This window comes from Myotis daubentonii, chromosome 18 (genome assembly GCF_963259705.1).
Source record: "Myotis daubentonii chromosome 18, mMyoDau2.1, whole genome shotgun sequence".
NCBI lineage: Eukaryota > Metazoa > Chordata > Mammalia > Chiroptera > Vespertilionidae > Myotis > Myotis daubentonii.
Window position 1 is genome coordinate 15,429,514 of NC_081857.1, and position 16,717 is coordinate 15,446,230.

Here is a 16,717-nt window from a genome sequence, read left to right on the forward strand (position 1 = left end):
TTTGATTCTGGTCAAGGATTCATACCTTGGTTGCAGGCTTGATCCCCGGCCCTAGTCAGGGAGCCTACAATCGGTGTATTTCAATCTCTGTCTCCCCCTCCCTTCCACTCTCTCTAGTATCAATGGAAAAAATATCCTTGGATAAGGAGTAACAAAACAAACAAAAACACCCTCAGGCACAGATGGACTAGCATAATACTTTATTAGGTAATTTACAGGTACAAAGTGCAAATGACTTGATGGCTGTTTCCCCAACCCCTTATACTCTGGATTCTTACATTTTACTCAAGCAAAGGGTTAAAACCAGACTGTGACTAAATTAAAAAAAAAAAAGATATAAAGGACAAGTTTTCAAACATGCCTATTATCTTGATATCAAAGGAATAATCAAACCAAAATTTCATTACTCCACAACATCCCTTTCAATTGAGAAGTTGGATAGTACAGCACTTGAGGTTGTGGGAAACTTAGTTTCAGCAAACAGCCAGATTCCATTGCTTTTGGCAGGTAAATAGTAGGCTCTCACAGAGTTACCAACTCTTCTAACCAAAACAGACAAGTGGATAATTAATTTTAGTGAAGCTTTAAAAACTTGTGAAAAAGTTACATTGACCTTTTTGGCCTCCAGTCCTACAAACTAATACTTCTTCATTCTATAAGATAAAGGAGAAAGCAATTTTATGGATTAACTCTATAAAAGTGAAGCACATGAAAAGGGCCGAAAAATCACAATATATTAATCAGGATATGAAAAACTGAATTTCCAAAGAGGTTTTCAGGGATGTTAGTCATATATTAACAAATAACTTTATATATATAAATAACAAATAACTTTATATATAAAGTTATTTGTTACTAAATTCACACAACAGAAAGCAATAATCAGGGAATTTTCATTTTTCTTTCCCAAATACTAAAAGGGGATAATTATACTATCTGCTGTTATTATTTGATAATGATAATATCTGCTAATTAGGACAAATCAGAATATTCTGAAAACTGTGACTAGAAAATGTGGAAAATCCTAGAACTATAGTTAATACCATAAATAAAAGAGCCCCAAAGTGAAAAATTAAACATTTAAAAGTATTTTCTTATTACAATTTTTACTAGCCAGATCCTTATAGCCCACATGCCTTTTGGGATATTCATCTATTTATTTATTTATTTTTAATAATGGCAGTACAAAATACAAAAACTTTTAAAGTCCAAGACTATAAAGTAACTACTGCTTTCTAATTTAAAGTGAAGCATTATACTAAGAAAGCTCACCGTAAAAACTTTACTAATTCAGTATAATTCAATATAAAATTATTCGGTAAAAATACACATAATTCTTTGATTACCATGTCTAAAAAAAGAGAAAATTTTCTTTTTATGGTTTAAAATTTTTGATTCAAACACATAGGGCCAAATGCAGAATTAATTATTAGACCCGCTCTTAACCACTTCATAAAAAATATCAGGACTATCTCACACTGCTACATCATGTTAAAACACATTTTAGAAACAAAACACTGAAACAGTTAAAATTACTAAAGAATATTAGATCTCCAAGTCAGTATTTACCCACTAGATTTTTGCTGGCTTCCTCAAATTTCTGAGGCAAAACAAAAATAATCTTATAGCTGCCACTTTGTTCCAAAGACAAGTTTCCCAATAAAATAAATGTCTACAGTATTAGTTCACTAAAATAAAATCTTCCCTAACCCAGAGATCTTTTCTTGAAACTGAATAGAGAAAAGAAAAAAAAATTGCTAGGGAAATGAAGACATAACCCCAATCTGCCTCCTATAATGGTCTGTCTGTTACAGGATGGAAAAGTAGGCTTGTGTAGTCTTCATCCCACTCCTTATGGGACCTTTTACCCCAACAAAATGTAGATATATTACATGTCCCAGGATAGTAACAAGATGGATTAAACAATCTGTACAATTTTAAAAAGCATTATCAAGCCCCCTCAAAAACACATTGAAATGGTTGGAGACCTGAAAATGACCCAATGATTTCTGAGATTAACTAATTGGGACTTAACAAATTTATGGTCCTCACAATGAAATAAAGCCTTCTGGAAGGGAAATGAGTTGTGGTTTGCAAGAACTCAAAGACACTTTGGGATTCACCGTAAAACTTGCCAAAAACATGAAATGGAGTTAAGAGGATTAAAGATGCACTATTTTTAAAAGTCAGTCTATTTTACTAGAATTTAGAATAAAAAATATTTACAATTATTTTACAATAAAGAGCATTTAGATATCATTTGTCAGGAAAATATTCTTTCATTATGAAAACAGAAAATTGTTGTAAACTTGTGTCTCTGATATCAGTTTCAAGCATTTAACATAACCTCTTCAGAAACTCCACGGCGCAAAAAAAAACAACATGCAAACTCTTAAGAACAACTTTACAGTCTTTGAAAAAGAATATAAATTGCAAAGAAAAGTATATATATAATCAAAGAAGAGTCAGAGTTCAAGTCTGAACTTGGCCAATAAAGGCAGATGATCTGAAGAGTTGTTTTCATTTGGAAGTCCATTAACAGTCCACAAGTCTTGTTCTGTAAGAAGTGACAGTCTAGCTAGAAGTTTCAAGCCTCCAACCAAAGCAACTTCAGTTCCTACATTAAAGAAATATATTTAATGAAACTGTCAACAGGTTGTAAATTAATCATACGAAGTCTTTTCTTTCTAAACAACACAATACAGAACTTAAGACCCCTCTGGAAGTCTAAATGTGGAACAGTTTTCAGAATATGATAAAAAATTTTTACTAATATAAGGTTAAAAGAAGTTTTTGGGCCGAAACCGGTTTGGCTCAGTGGATAGAGCGTCGGCCTGTGGACTGAAGGGTCCCGGGTTCGATTCCGGTCAAGGGCATGTACCTGGGTTGCGGGCACATCCCCAGTGGGAGATGTGCAGGAGGCAGCTGATCGATGTTTCTAACTCTCTATCTCTCTCCCTTCCTCTCTGTAAGAAAATCAATAAAATATATTTAAAAAAAAAAAAAAGAAGTTTTTGGAATATAATTAAATATTTGTTGAATGTAACCTAATTATAGTTCTCAAATACACAGCAGTTTCAGATGCTTGTTTTTTTCTATTTAAGATATGTTTTCTATTTCAAGTTCTGAAAATAATCCAGAAGAAAACATCAATGTAATAAGAATGTTAAGACTGATTTGGTATTGACAACTACATAAGAAATTTATCCATCAACCATTCTATAGTTGTATAAAACCAGACAGGCACGGTCAAAGCTAAGTAGAAAGTTTATAAGGTGACCGGAGAATAAATTTATAGTCATTGCCAATTGGGTCAACAGGAAAAATAAAAGTGGACATGCTCTTAAATGTTAAAATTGGAGGTGTTGGTCTATGGCACACTTCTGCCACCTAGTGAAGAGTTCTTGCACGACAACTACCAGAACCTTATTACAAATTCAAAGGAGCATATTTTGTGGAGCTGATCTAGTGGGGAGGAGTAAGCCATCTCTTGAGTATTACTAATAATGTTATCCTCAGTAGGAAGAAAAAACAAACAAAAGGGGAAAAGAAAAGTAGCACCAAGAAATGAAAGCGAAAATAGGGAAAAGCAGAAAAGACAACAGCTGCCAACGTTATGGACTTGCAAAGTTTTCTAAATGGCGTTTTCTGACTTCTACTTATATGAAACTGCATTTTCTTCTCTACGTTAAATCCTTGGTTAATAAAGTCTTGTTTTCATTGACTCATACCAAGAAATGTTTTATCACTTTTGCTTTATGAAAACACAGTCACAGACCTCTTTCCAGAAAAAAAAAAAAAAGTCTACGGTCAATATGACAAAACTGTCTATTGTTAGAAGTTTAAGCAAGACCCTCCAATGAAGGCAGGGTGTGGCAATATAATTTAAGTACAAACAATATGATGTTGCTGGCACAATAAAACAGTAAATCACAGCAAGTAAAACAAAACGGCAATATGAAAGACCTAGAACTCAGAAGGTGACTGGGCTGGAGGGTAGAGCTGAGGATATAATTCCTAGATAATTTGTTTTGAGGTGTTCCACTGTCTCCATCTTTTTCAGGTGATTAAACGATTATTCAAATGCATTACCAATCTGTCAAATATATTACCAATTAAAAAATATTTTTAACTTGTAAAGCCAGAACTTTATCTAGATGTTTAGCTAATAACTTTGCCAACTTCAGCCCTGAGGTTTTGGTTACTGTGTTCTGAGCAGAACGTAAGAGTCCATGCTTTCTTTACCTGGCTCCCCAGCAACATCTTTCTTTTCCCCAGAATAGAAAATATAATCCACAGTTATGGCACTTCGGGAATGACAGGTGGTCACTTCTGGAATTCCAGTGTCAGGAAAATAATGCGAATACACAGATGACAAGCTGAAATGGTGCTGTAAATGTGAAGATAACCTAAATTAAAAAAAAAAGTGGTTAGCATCTATCAAGTTTTTCATGATTTATAATTCCTAATATTAAAGCACTTTTTCATTTAATTTCCAGACAAAGCCAGACATTAGGACAGCTTTACTTAAACAGACGATATCACAATTTGGCATTCATGCAGTGATATCAAAACCCATAAACAAGGCTGAGAAGCATGGCGGGGGAGCTCAATAATTAACATATGCATGTGATTTATTAATTCTATTCAGAGCCTCCACTTACCAATAAACACACATTCTAAAACAATTTACAGGCATTCCTCATTTTATTGCACTTCACTATTGCACTTTGCAGATGTTGCATTTTTTACAAATTAAAAGGTTTGTGGCAACCTTGCAAGTCTAATAGAGCCAACATTCTTCACCAGCACAGAATATCTTCATTTTTTATCACTTTTTTATTTTATTTTTTTTTATTTTTTAAATATATTTTATTGATTTTTTACAGAGAGGAAGGGAGAGAGATAGAGAGTTAGAAACATCAATGAGAGAGAAACATTGATCAGCTGCCTCCTACACATCTCCTACTGGGGACGGGCCCGCAACCCAGGTATATGCCCTTGACCGGAATCGAACCTGGGACCTTTCAGTCCACAGGCCGACGCTCTACCCACTGAGCCAAACCGATTTCGGCTTTTATCACTTTTTTAAAAGTCAGTTTTGAGGAACTCTTTTAAACTAAAGTCAGCTAATGTCCACTATTGCTTTTCAGAACTCACTTTTCAGCTGTTGCTAGGACTTCTGTTTTATCCAGCTGTGTTTGTGTCGGATCACTGTCTGTAAGAACAAAGAAAACTACATATTTTAATACTGTCAATATACTGTTTTATTCTAGTTTGCCTTAGTACAGTCCTTTTATTCTAGCAACAATATTTAAGACATATCTAGTTTAGATACAATGCCTAGTTAAATGTTTCATACTAAAAGCTATATGTTTTTGATGATCTCCAAAATTAGCAAACATAAAATGCAAACATTTCCAAAGCAACATGCAAGTAATTCATGCAAAGATAATTTGGGAAGTTCAACTTTAAAAAGGTAAGTTCAGAGCTCCGTGAATAAAGGAATAAGTAAACAACTTCATGTTTTTATAGTATATGAATATTTATGCCTGAGATGTTATCCTTTTAAAATTTTAGTTTTATGTTCCAAGGGAAAGCATTATGAAGAAGACTGCCAAAATATATTGCAAACACTTACCTGTCTTTTCTACTTTTGGTACCTGCTGTACCTCATACACACAGTTCTGTGAGATACCTAGGTTTGGGGGCCAAATTGGAATAGATAAAATTCTTTGTCCCCGTGAAGACTGTTCCTGGCCAGATACCTAAACAAAATTTCAACAGGTATCTTAAGTGAGTAGATTTTAAATAGTTTATGTATTGAAAAGTTTGTTAAATGAAAGGGAATCCAAGAATGATAAATATTACTTTTTATTCATTATATTAAGTGACTATTTGTGCTTATAGGATCTTGTTCAAATACAGTTCAGAAAGCACTTATTTACATGGAAATGGAAATCTTTTCTTATACGTGTTTTTCTCTAATTTGGCCACCTAAATGATCTATCACTTTTGACTAATATTGCCCTTCCTTTTTGCTACCTGCAATATAGCTCTTATTATAGAAAATACTAAGAGAGGTAAACTCTTACAAAGTTTTAAACTATCAAATGTCAGTGGTGAAAAACTTATTTGGTTAAATATACTGAAGATCAAAGGATCAAAAGTAAGCAGAAGAGAGCACAATGGAAATAATGGGATAAATGATACTCAGCTATGGAATTAAAATATTTATCATTATGCAAAGGAAATTATAAAGAAATATTAAATTACTGTTTTGCTAACTGTATTGCTCACATCCAGCATTCCAAAGTCTATTCTGCCACCTTGTGAGTAGTTTCTTATTTATGAAGCATTCGTGTTTGTCAACGTTTCTTTTTTTCTCTCATCCATTTTGGATTTTTTGCAGCCCGCTAATTCCTCCAAGCAGAATGTTGCCACAAATAGATGGAAAAGATGAAATTCAACCACGTGGATAAAAGTAATTATTAGTAGTTGTGGAAAATCAACATAGGTTGGTAAAGTGAGGGTACTGGATCATTCAAGGTTTCAAACAGGCCTGTGATGACTATCCTCACGTGACTGTGAACAGAGAGCCAAGTCCACCTCTTAGTAATGATGACGTGAGGACTTACCTTTCCTATGGCAAGTCCTTCATAATTCAATTTTCCGTCCTTTATGAAACTATAGAGCGGAGAACCAGGAACAGAATTAAAGTCCCCACACATAACAATAGGGTAGAAGCTGCCATCTTTCTGATGGGCAACACTGGAAATCTCTGCCAGAAGCATTGCCAATTGGGTCAGCTTAATATCACCTCGCCTTGGGTTATACAACAGATGTGTGTTAGCTACACAGATTGCAGGAGAGGCACCACTTGGGATTTTGGGCTGCAAGAGTAACACTAATCCAACATTGTCTCTGTCCAACAGAGGAACATCAGGGCGGTAGAATTCCACTGGGTTCACTGATAAAAGTGAAAATTTGGAATGTTTGAAGCAAATGGCACAGCCATCCGGTTTCCTTCCCGTACGCATCTTGTACTCACAGTGATAACCTATTAAAAAAAAAGAAATTTAAAACAATTTAATTTGGGACTTTTATATATATATATATATATATATATATATATATATAGAGAGAGAGAGAGAGAGAGAGAGAGAGAGAGAGAGAGAGAGAGAGAGAGAGACCCAGTGCATGAAATTCATGCACTGGGGGGGAGGTGTGTCCCACAGCCCAGCCTGCGCCCTCTTGCAGTCCATGAGCCCTTGGGGAATGTCCGACTGCCAGGGAGCAGGCCTAAACCGTCAACTGGACATCCTTAGCGCTACCTCGGAGGCAGGAGAGGCTCCTGCCACCGCCACTGTGCTCGCCAGCAGTGAGCCCGACTTCTGGCTGAGCGCCACCAGGGGGCAGCTCATGTGTTGAGCGTCTACCCCCTGGTGGTCAGTGCACATCATAGCGACCGGTCATTCCACCGTTCGGTCGATTTGCATATTAGCCTTTTATTATATAGGAAGTATACACACACACACACACACACACACACACACACACGGCTAATATTTTTGAACAATGTTTACCAAAGTGTTTTTTGCAAATACACTTTGTAGGAATAAGTGGAATCAAAAAAGTTTGGGACTAGGACTAATAGGTCTCTTTATGGGTAGATTTCAATCTTAAATATGCTAATGTGTAACATCATTGCTCTCATTTGCATCCTAGTAAAAATCAGTTATGACAAAGACAGCAGGGACTTATAATAACCTACCCACCAAGTCCACCAAGTCCCTCTGATCTTTTTGCTCTAACTCTTCCCTTCTTGCTCCACTCCACACACACTAGTCTGCTCATCTGCCTTAAGGCACTACAACCTTAGGGCCTTTCCTTTGCTATTTCCTCAGTCTGGAATGGTTTAGGCATGGCTTTTTCATTCACCTCCTTCAAGTCTTTGCTCAACTGTCACTTTCTCTGATCATCTGTTTACAACTGAAATCTGATTCATTCCACTTTCCTGCTTTTCTCCAGAAAACTACCATTACTTCATGAACTATTTACACATTTATTTGATTTATTGTCAGTCTTTCTCCACTAGAATGTACACTGCACAAGGGCAGAGACTTGTTATCTGTTTTGCTCACTGCTGTATCCCCCCTGCCTAGAACAGGGGTGGGGAACATCCAGCCCGCGGGCCATTAAGAACTGCGAAATCATTCTGTCTGGCCCTGCCTAGGCATTAGGGGTGAATTCATTAAATGTTTGACCACATGTAGCAGGCTAATTTTTAAGTTGATAATTTTGTATGGACCACGAATGATGTTACAAATATGCAAATGGCCCTTGGCAGAACAAAGGTTCCCCACCCCTGGCCTAGAACAAACATTGCATGATGTTCAGCAGATATTCAAAAAATATTTCCTGAATGAATGCAAAGTAGGCAGCATTTCTCAAACAGATAATTTAAAAGTGTTCACTCATCAAAGAAGTTTTTAGTTTCTATCCATTAGGCACTGGTAAACACGTGTGTTAAAATAATGACCTAGACAGAATAGTCCCTCATCTCATGGAACTCAGAATTCTGAGTCTAGTAGTGATGGGCAAAGCAACTCCTACAAAGGAAGCTATTAAGAGATTCTTACACATCTTTCCCTTTGAATTAAAATTACATACCGGCACAAAAGTTTTCACTTGAAATACATCAATCTTTTCCTGGCCTTTTGAAATAGATATTACATTTTTCAAAATTAAGATTTTTGGGCCCAAATATACCACACTTCTTTGTTAGCAAGTTATGCTTTAACAACATACCAATCTTCCAAAGTAAATTTGGCTAAAATAAAAGTTACATTGTACCCAACGATTCCAAACTTGGCCTGATCTCTGTTCCATAATGATCTTCTTGAACTTCTTGCAAACAAAGTACCTTGGAAGAAAAAAGAGGGTTTGAATTAAAAAAAAAAAAAGAGAGAGAGAGAGAGAGAGAGAGAGAGAGATAAATGTTTTGGTGCTTCCATCTCTGAACACAGGCTTTAAAATTTTAAAAGCCTGATGAAAATTGCAAAATCCTTGTTTTTCTTTTTTTTTTTTAAATATATTTTATTGATTTTTTTTACAGAGAGAAAGGGAGAGAGATAGAGAGTTAGAAACATCAATGAGAGAGAAACATCGATCAGCTGCCTCCTGCACATCTCCCACTGGGGATATGCCCGCAACCCAGGTACATGCCCTTGACCAGAATCGAACCTGGGACCTTTCAGTCCGCAGGCTGACGCTCTATCCACCAAGCCAAACCGGTTTCGGCCTTGTTTTTCTTATAATTTACAGGTCAATCAAATTAATGTTATATTTCCAAATTTGACCAATGCCCCACGCCCTGGCCTTTAATCACATGAAGCTTTATTACTATATAAAACTTACTATATTCTTAATTTACACATCAGAATATTTTCCCTGAATTTATACATGTATTAGTACTAAGTCCTTCTTGTCCTTTCTTAAGAAGTGATTTCTTTGAAAGTCATTTTTTTAGATTAATTTTTGCATCAATTACTTAAATTTAAAATAAAAGGGAATATTTACTAAATGCTTAATATGTTGCTAGACCCTATCTCAGAACTGACCAATACTTAAGATTTTTGGATCTTTTTGAAAAGTTAGATGATTATTTGTACCAACAACCATTAGCAAATGATTCTTTGGAAGTCATGATACCTTGTTAAAAACTGTTCCATCATTATATTTAAATGTCTTCCCTTCTTATAAAACAACAGGGAGAAAACCATTTAGTTTACAAATAAACCATTTAACCCAACTCTTTCTTGTGTGAAGAATTTAGATATTTTGTACTTACATCTGCATCAAAGTTTTTAATTTCTTTCAGAATATTGGGAAACCTAAAACTCCAGTGTAATACTGGTCGCCGGCAGTGTCTATAGAGGTGTGAATTATCTTCCAATAAATTTTGTGAAAGTATATTATAGGACATCACTGTAAAGTCAAACTTGTTCTCACTGTCTTCACATATGGGGTCAACATTTTTGTCTCCGAGAATCTTCATATTTTCTTTATTATGGTTACATATATATTCCCAATGCCTTTTGATGGTGCCTGTTAAAACATTGGACAAAATATAAAGAATTAATTTTAAAAACAGGCCATATGTTTTTTTGTATATAAATATTTTCTTGTCTTTTAAAAATTTCCATAAGCAACGAACACAATGTTTTCCCATAGAAAATGGCAATATAGTACTGAATAACCAGAAGTTGTCACCAAATTGATTAAAAGGCTGTAAAATGAAATACTGGCTAACAAGAGGTACACAACAGGTTAAAAGGATGTAGCAAGTCATTCTGGAAATGAAGAGTGTGTGTTAATAAAACTAAGATTATACAGGGGTCTGGTTTTTCACTTCTTTATGGTTAAAAAGTGACTTAGCAACTTTGTAACCATAATAAATATTTGTATGTCACAGCTGGCTTTCCAATAAGATCATTTCACATATTTTATTCCCTATTAGTAAGATAAGATCATCCAGTGATTCCATAAAGAACACATCTCAGAATTTTGCTTTAGACACAAATGAAGGGTGTATAATGACAATATATAGAAGCAGTATTTAGTGTCTAAAACTGAAGTGGGACGATGCAAACAAAATGAACAAAAAAAATCTTCTTAATGCATACCAAAGCAAAAGTTACATGTAACATAGTTACAGAATGCTGGTAAATGATAATGGCTGGTTGACGAACCTAGCATGCAGCAACCAGGAATGTGTGGTGATTTATATTCTGCAAAGACATCATGTACCCTGAAAAAGTGATGAAAAGAGAATCAAAAAGCATGAGATTTTGCAATTACAGGCAGTCCTCGATTTAGAAATGACCACCATATATGTTTTTACCTTTGATCTTGTCTCCCTCATCCCACCACTAAAGGGCATACTTTAATGGCCTGGAAGCCATGAAGAAAAATGTGGAACTTTTAGAGAATGTATGAACTCAAAAGAAGGAGAAAACAAGAAATGGGAAGACTTTGGAGAAATAAACTAGGAGATGGACTTCCAAGCATGATTCAATAATATAAGAAATCTCAGCCCTAGAATCTCTCCCTTTTCTTGCACGAAGGTTTTTATTTTATTGGATTACACAATACCTAACATTCCACCAATACAGTGGCTTTCAACCTCTAGAGTTTGTACAACCCTTCACATTACGTTTCATGTCATGAACATCGATCCCTGGTATACTGGGACTGGGAATGGAGTGATGGGGTAAATACATTTATCCTGACCACACTGCTTTGAATAAACATACAGAAATGTGTTTGAATGCTAGAGTTCCATGGAAGACAATTTGAAAACCACTGATGGAGTAAATAGTCTTTGGCCTTCACATACTTCACAACATAAATTCATACCACAAAAGCTTATATACCTTCCATGTCAGGAGGACAAGGTGATCACAGCAGAGAAGACAGATGAATCAAAGAAAGTAAGCACTAGGCCTGATCAGGTTTTTAGGGTGCCTAATTAAAAAGTCTTAATTGTGTCACACAAATCCTTCAAATACCACTTTAAAGTGATAGGCAAGTTAGCAATGCTGTTCTCTTGATTGAAAAGTATTAGTGAAATATCGGAAGTCACAAATATGGCTTAACGAAGAGCATTTTCCTTATTCACAATACCTAGGAAGAATGGACATATACAGAGTCAGGTTGCAATCCAAGTTTATCAGTGTGTAAATGTAATTCCCCATCCATTAAAGGGAAAATACCACCACCACAATTTTCTGAGTACCTACTATGAAGCCAACAGTATGCTGGGCACTTTGACATATCATTTCATTGTCAACAGGCTTTGAAAGTAAGCATTACTTTACACTAGGAAACCAAGGAGCAGATTCAATAATCCGTCCAAGTTCACACAATCGGTGGAGCAGAATGACAGCAGGGAGTGGTTCCTAAGCCCATGCTTACGTCCTATGGCACATGGCACAGCTCCACCTGACAGCTACCAGATTTACAAAAGAGAAGTGTGCTGCCTCGATAGGCGATGAATACATCAATGAAAAGCAATCTCATATCATATAGCCCTGGATTTACAGACTATGGATTGTTCTTAGGAAACTAATTTTAATGCCTCTAAATCTTTCATTGATTCAAACTGTGGTTAATAGATTCTCATTTCTGAGTGAAAATAGATTTTCACTTCTGAGTGCTTAGAATTTCTACTTAAATGTGTAGTAGAATTTCATCTTAAAAGAACACTAACTAATCTTCTAGCTCTGACTTCCAGGTTAACGTCTTCCTTTGACAAGGTTGTGTCTGCTCTCTACACATTAACACCTACACAGCCTACTTTCAATTATCTTCAGAGGCATCATCTTCAAGGAAAACCATAGCTCAGTCAAGAAGACAATTCCAATTATATCCTTGGGGGCAGGGTTAGGACTGGCAGCATAGAGGGAGTCTTGTTAATTGTTTAGAGTAAAAAGAATATGAGAAAAACAGGAATAACCAACACATTTAGAAAAAACGGTTTCTTAAAGTTGAATAAGATATTTTAAAAGATAAAACTTCCCACAGCCTCTCAAGATTAGATCAGTAGACCTCAGGACGAAAATACAGATTTCACAAGGTAAAATCCTATTCTGTGAGAAATTACCTTTCAATTGATTATTTCTATTTAAGAAAATTCTTTTGTCTTATTTTTAAAAGTTATCATTTTAAAAAGTTAGCTTAAAAATGAAAACATGAAATTTAGTTTTATAGATCTGTGGACTTCCAATAATACATCCACCAATTTCTAAGAAATCTAAGAACCTTTGTTTCAAAAACACTGGATTTAAAAATTATTCTTAAATTAAACTTAATGTTTTAATCTAGTCCTCCATTCTTTTCTACCTTATCCTACTTGTAAAGTCAATTCTGTTTTTACTGCCAGAAATACACAACTAATTGAAGATAAGAATAACTGCATTTAAAAAAATAATGTCCCTTTTCCCTACAGAAAACTACTGGCTGAAAGTAAAAACCAAACATCTCTAAAACCTGCAGGAGGTTTTCTTGAAGATTAGACATGAAGGCTGCAATCAGTCCATGGCTTACATCTATTCCTGCACCAAGATAAATGTCACCTTTACCTTGGCTTTTTCTTCGTTTTGATGAAGGCTCATCTCCCTCAGAGTTCATGATGGAACTAGAGAGATGAATCAAAGATGTCTGGCTCAGGCTGTCAGGTCTCCAATTCCAGTACTGAAACTGAGTTCTAGACTCAAACAAACAAGGTGGTCTCCAATTTAATGAGAAATGCCTACTACTGAAGTAGGGGTAAGGAGCACGAGAATAATGTCCAGGCCACCTCATACAACTAGAAATATGTCTGTTCCAGCAACACCTTTGCAGATTCTCCCACGGTGTAGTCCAGTCTCTGCCCAGACTCCTCTGGTGATGGGGTAACATGGGGTATCTAAAAGAAATAAATACACTCCTTGAGGCACCACTTTAGGTTCTGCTACAGTACACAAAACCCAAATCTGTTTCCTCGAGGGAAGTCAAGGTCTCATATTTACAATCTGACTTCTAAATCTGTGAAGGAAGTGGGAAAAGCAACCATCATTTAACTATTAGAGCAGTATATCAATATTCTCCTAAACAACCAGGACTGGTATTCTAAACACTTAATGTAGAATCCACCAGTTTCCAAAACAACACATTCACTTCAAAAAGTCCACCACAGTTCAACTGAGAGCTAAATCAACCATCAGTTTAGCTTTCTGGCATCTAATAAACCTTAATGGACAAATAAAATCCACAGCAAGCATAATACTCATCAAATAAGTATTAAATAACACATAAGCTGACTACAATTAAAGTGAACCTGTCTTCCAGCTTGGAGTAAAACCAAACCTGTTTCTGAACAGTTTTGTTTTTTTTTATATACCAAAGTTGTATCTTCCCAACGTTTGTATAGCTAAAACAAAACCCTATCACAACTCCACAAAAAGACCTCCCTGGCTAATCAGTAGGTGGATAATTTATTTCTCTCTCTTTCTCTCTCTCTCTCTCTCTCTCTTTTTAAAAGCATGCTTTTCCTTGAGGGAAATGGAAGAGCATAGAGATTACTTACTAGAATTCACCAATTTAACCCATCATCCAAAATATCTCCAAAGTAGCATTACCATTATGTTCAGTAGATATGTTGCTCAGGCTCTATTGGGCACCATCTTCTTACTATACTATTCTGGCAAAATATTAGGATTGAGGACTTCTATCCTTCCCTTCCAGAATTCATTAAAGGTACATTTTTCCAAGGTGGTGTCAATAATGTCCACTTCTGTTACCAAAGGAATTTCGCTTAAAGTGTATCTTCCGTTACTTGACTTTTATAGGTTATGTTCTTTTCATTTTAACAACATCTAATTCTTATTATATATTTATAGTGTTTATACATTTTCAAACTGTTCTCTAAGTTCAACTTAACTGTGAATCTTTAAAGGGCAGACTAACATGTCTGGTGACGACATTCCTTGCTCAATACATTTTCCATCCTAATAAGCGACCATGTTGAAGTATCATACCTGCAACTACAAAACGTTCTCTATATTTGCAGTTAACTTTCAGGGCAGGGCAAAAGTAGGTTTACAGTTGTTCCCATGTTAAACAATACAATTAATAACTAATACAAGAGTAAGTTGTGGTTCAGTACTCACAACAGGAAACCTACTTTTGCCCCACCCTGGTAGGGATGTCTTACGAGCTCCTGCAAAGCCAGAACTTTGTTCATCGTTGTCATTTTAACCCCCAGCCCTTCCAAGTGCCTAGCACAGTGCCTGGCACACAGCTGGTACTCAAGAAAACATGGCTGAACCGAACTGTCATCAAGTCCCAGGACGACAGGAGTGAACACCCAATCCCCGCAACTGACGTCATCATTAATACAGGGCTGTGCTTCCCACGTGGGGGACACGAGCCAGTCCCATACGGCACACAATTAAACCGCTTGGTTCTTAACATCGGATTATTTACTTTAAAGGTGTATTAGGAAAAACCCCCCATCGGTCCATCCAAGCCAAGATTCCGCAGGTAACTGCTCAGGGCTTCGCTCCTGTGGGCGGCACTTATCCAAGTGCTTTTTCAAGTGAGTCAATTTCAAGGGGAAAAAAAAATCTCCAGTAAATAACACAGGTGTGAACGAGAATTCGGTTGGTACACGAGTGACTCGAGTTTGGGACACACGAACACTCCAACCAAGCATCCCCGGGGTGTGTGCGGCGCGCGCCTCCCTCGGGGTCAGAGCGCGGGACCTATGGGGACCAGCGGCCTCCCGGGTCCGTCAGCTTCCGGCCGGTGCAGCGGGGCCTGCGGGGCGCGGGGAGGCTGGGCGGCCTCGGGGGCTGGGCGGGGGCAGTGGGCCGGGCTCCAAGCCGAGCCTGGTCCGGGGGGCACCCGCCCCGCCGGCGGCCGATGCGCTCCGCGACTGGGCCCGCGTCCTCGGGTCCCCCTGGCCCAGCGCCCGCCGGCGGCGGGCGGGTTTACCTATCCCTGGGGATCCCTGGGGGTCTCCGGAGGCTCCTCCCGGCAGCACCACCACCCGACCCTCTTCCTCCTCCTTCCTCCCCCTCCCTCCCGGCCCGGCCCGGCCCACCCCGGCCGCCGCGCCTGCCCCCGCCCCCCGCCGCCCCTCCCTCCTCCCTCCGCCGCCCAGACCTACTGACCGGCCTCTGCCCACCACACAGCGGCCGTAGCCCCTCCTCATACAGCGCCACGCTTCCATCTCGCCCCCGGATGGCCGTCAGGGCCTCAGGCTCCTGGCTCCACCGCAACCTCTACGAGAGGTTTGGCGGCCGAAAGCCCCAGGGGCTCCCCATCGCCAGACACCGGCTCGCGGCCGGGCTGCAAAGCACGCTGGGAGGTTCAGTCTCGCCCGCGGCCAAGTCCCCATATTGCGCCGCGGAAGTCCCGGAATTGTGTTCCGGAAGCAGCTTCGCGGGGCGAGTGAAGCTCGGGCAGCCATTTCCGAAGAGGGCAAAACACCCGCCCTCCGCCTTAAAGAAACAGGAAGAAATAAACTGCTGACCAGCTTTAAGGCCTGTGGGAGGGGGTACAGGGTGGTTACTGTATGAGAGTAAAAAGAAAGAAATGTTATCGTCTCGCGTTTTTATAATGTCCTTGGGAGATTCGGAAGGTGGACGCCCAAGGTAGGGAAATACCCTTTTCTGGGTTCCCATATAGAACTTGGGCACCACGGATTTGGGCCATTAATTCTGCAGGAACACATCCGCAGAGTTCGCTTTCGAATGTACCTGTGCGTCGTGCCTGTCCATCTTTATGAATTTTGGCATATGACTCGATATGATTCTTGGAAAACAATATTTAAGTGAAGAACCCCACTCCCCCTCCAAGAGAAAGAACAGCGCAAGAACAGAGGGGAGAGAGAGCAGCCGTTTTTACAGGCTCTTAGGAGAGCAGTAATGTCTTGGAAAGACTTTTTTCCCTCTTGGGTTTGTGGGCGAAAGGGGCCACATGCCGACCTGACAAGCTCAGGAGAGGCCTGCATGGCAGTTTTGCAAACTCGGAGACCTAAAGTAACCACAAAGGATGGTCTGAAATTAAACTTTAACTAAAAGCAGTTATGGTGGGTAGTTACGTCCTGGGCCAGTACCTTCACTGACAAGGTCAACCTTTACCTTAACTGAGCCTATCTGTCTTTTTG

At 38.2% G+C, this 16,717-nt stretch overlaps 1 protein-coding gene across 7 annotated transcripts; it reads right to left on the minus strand.

Annotated features, from left to right (window-relative positions):
- Window positions 1-183: 183 nt before the first annotated feature.
- On the minus strand, window positions 184-15,928 carry ANGEL2 (angel homolog 2). Of its 7 annotated transcripts, XM_059674857.1 has the most exons (10): window positions 13,146-13,281; window positions 11,439-11,688; window positions 10,755-10,813; window positions 9,854-10,110; window positions 8,857-8,926; window positions 6,639-7,060; window positions 5,642-5,768; window positions 5,161-5,218; window positions 4,246-4,409; window positions 184-2,617 (listed from the first exon to the last, which is right to left on the minus strand). In XM_059674857.1, exons 3-10 carry the CDS (start codon window positions 10,759-10,761, stop codon window positions 2,466-2,468), a joined length of 1,257 nt encoding a protein of 418 aa, XP_059530840.1. In that variant the 5' UTR covers window positions 10,762-10,813; window positions 11,439-11,688; window positions 13,146-13,281; the 3' UTR covers window positions 184-2,465. The 7 variants fall into 7 exon arrangements, with proteins under 7 accessions (XP_059530840.1, XP_059530836.1, XP_059530837.1 ...); XM_059674853.1 differs by lacking the exons at window positions 10,755-10,813; window positions 11,439-11,688 and adding an exon at window positions 15,720-15,928 and having other exon boundaries at window positions 13,146-13,471; XM_059674854.1 differs by lacking the exons at window positions 10,755-10,813; window positions 11,439-11,688 and adding an exon at window positions 15,541-15,628 and having other exon boundaries at window positions 13,146-13,471.
- Between the last annotated feature and the right edge of the window lie 789 nt (window positions 15,929-16,717).